The sequence below is a fragment of the Salmo salar genome, chromosome 14 (assembly GCF_965601325.2).
Source record: "Salmo salar chromosome 14, fSalSal1, whole genome shotgun sequence".
Classification (NCBI taxonomy): Eukaryota; Metazoa; Chordata; class Actinopteri; order Salmoniformes; family Salmonidae; genus Salmo; species Salmo salar.
In genome coordinates this window covers 98,758,598-98,761,097 of record NC_138304.1, presented here as the reverse complement: position 1 = coordinate 98,761,097, position 2,500 = coordinate 98,758,598, and the positions used below count along the sequence as shown (strand labels likewise).

Genomic DNA, 2,500 nt, shown 5'->3' with positions numbered 1-2,500 from the left:
TTACTGTGCGGCAGCAGAGAGAACAATCTATGACTAGGGTGGCTGGAGTCTTGGACAATTTTTAGGGCTGACACCGCCTGGTGTAGAGGTCCTGGATGACAGGAAGCTTGGCCCCAGTGATGTACTGCACCATATGCACTACCTTCTGAAGCACCTTGCGGTCGGAAGCTGAGCAGTTGCCATACCAGGCGGTGATGCAGCCAGTCAGAATGCTCTGGGTGGTGCAGCTGTAGAACGTGTTTAGGATCAGAGGACCCATGCCAAGTCTTTTCAGCCTCCTGAGGGGGAATAGGCGTTGTTCACGTGCCCTCTTCACGACTGTCTTGGTGTGTTTGGACCATGTTAATTTGTTGGTGATGTGGACGCCAAGGAACTTGAAGCTCTCAACCTGCTTCACTACACCCCCATAGATGAGAATGGGGGCGCGCTCAGCCCTCCTTTTCCCATAGTCCCAGATAATCTCTTTCATCTTGATCACGTTGAGGGAGAGGTTGTTGTCCTGGCACCACACTTTCAGGTCTTTGACTTCCTCCCTATAGGCTGTCTCATCGTTGTCGGTGATCAGGCCTACAACCATTAATGATGGTGTTGGAGTCGTGCTTGGCCACGCAGAGGGAGATCAGGAGGGGACTAAGCACGCACCCCTGAGGTGCCCCTGTATTGAGGATCAGCGTGGCAGATGTGTTGTTGCCTTCCCTTACCACCTGGGGGCGGCCTGTCAGGAAGTCCAGGATCTAGTTGCAGAGGGAGGTGTTTAGTCCCAGGGTCCTTAGCTTAGTGATGAGCTTTGAGGGCACTACGGTGTTAAAAGCTGAGCTGTAGTCAATGAACAGCATTCTCACATAGGTGTTCCTTTTGTCCAGGTGGGAAAGGGCAGTGTGGAGTGCAATAGAGATTGCGTCATCTGTGGATCTGTTGGGGCGGTATGCAAATTGGAGTGGGTCTAGGGTTTCTGGGATAATGGTGTTGATGTGAGCTACGACCAGCCTTTCAAAGCACTTCCTTCATGGCTACAGATGTGAGTGCTACGGGTCGGTAGTCATTTAGGCAGGTTACCTTAGTGTTCTTGGACACAGGGACTATGATGGTCTGCTTAAAACATCTTGGTATTACAGACTCAGACAGGGAGAGGTTGAAAATGTCAGTGAAGACACTTGCCAGTTGGTCCGCGCATGCTCGGAGTACACATCCTGGTAATCCGTCTGGCCCTGCGGCCTTGTAAAGTGAATGTTGACCTGTTTAAAGGTCAACAGTTTAAAGGGAAGCCCAGCTTGTGGTGAGCGTTGGAGCCAGTGTAGTAGGATTCCATCTTAGTCCTGTATTTACGCTTTGCCTGTTTGATGGTTCGTCTGAGGGCATAGAGGGATTTCTTATAAGCGTCCGGGTTAGAGTCCCGCTCCTTGAAAGCGGCAGCTCTACACTTTAGCTCAGTGCAAATGTTGCCTGTAATCCATGGCTTCTGGTTGGGGTATGTACATATGGTCACTGTGGGGACAACGTCATCGATGCACTTATTGATGAAGCCAGTGACAGCAGCTAATGGGGATGCGTGATAAAATACAAATTGAAATGGATTTGACCCCTTATATAACCTCCAGAGATAAAGGAATGGTCCCTAACCTTTGACCTCTCACCTCTGATCCCTAACAGGGTTTCCTGGATGGAGCTGAAGTGGGCAAGCGCTGTGACCTGGCAGTGACCCTGACCAGGAGGGGGTGTGGCCTAGAATTCATAGAGAATCCAGAGGTCATGGTGGAGGTCAACCCTACGACCAGCAGAACCCAGGTTTCACCTGGAGAGATCACACTCACACTCCGACCAGGTGAGGGGCAGAGTAACTCACTAATTGGCTGTTTACACATAGACCTGCTATAATGTACATCATGATGTAAGTTCACTTTAAGATGGATTTTCTGGTTGTTGTCCTGAGCTTTATTTCCTGGTTTTAATGCTGCTTTATTGTAAGTGTTTGTTTTATTCCAAATAAACATGAAACTGTGTGTAGGTGCTGAGGCCAGTGTGGTAGTAGCAGTACAGCAGTTAGAGAGATATCCTGTTGATCTGTACTACCTAGTGGACGTGTCAGCATCCATGCAGGAAAACCTGGACCAGGTGAGTGACTGGTTGCATCATTCACATTTTCTACTTATTTCAATACTCTAAATATTTATTGTTATTATTTATTTAACTAGGCAAGTCAGTTAAGAACAAATTCTTATTTACAATGACGGCCTACCCCGGCCAAACCCGGACAAATTGTGTGCCACCCTATGTGACTCCCAATCATTGCCGGATGTAATTCAGTCTGGATTTGAACCAGATTTGAACCACCTCATGCACTGAGACGCAGTGCCTTAGACCGCTGCGCCACTCTGGTGCCCAAATGTACATAAACACATCAACTGAAATAAATGTATTAATGAATCAATTATTTATTTTATTAGCTGAGCTACGTGTTTACTCTAACCTTTGACATCTCAACCCTGATTGGTTGGATGTA

At 47.9% G+C, this 2,500-nt stretch overlaps 1 protein-coding gene across 1 annotated transcript in view; it reads left to right on the top strand.

Moving 5' to 3' along the window:
• itgb8 (integrin, beta 8) overlaps positions 1–2,500 on the top strand; it is a 33,101-nt gene that overhangs the window by 7,938 nt on the left and 22,663 nt on the right. The window contains exons 3-4 of the mRNA XM_045694953.2: positions 1,651–1,822; positions 2,006–2,112. Of these exons, the coding sequence (XP_045550909.2) occupies positions 1,651–1,822; positions 2,006–2,112 (279 nt within the window). The remainder of the gene's footprint in view (positions 1–1,650; positions 1,823–2,005; positions 2,113–2,500) is intronic.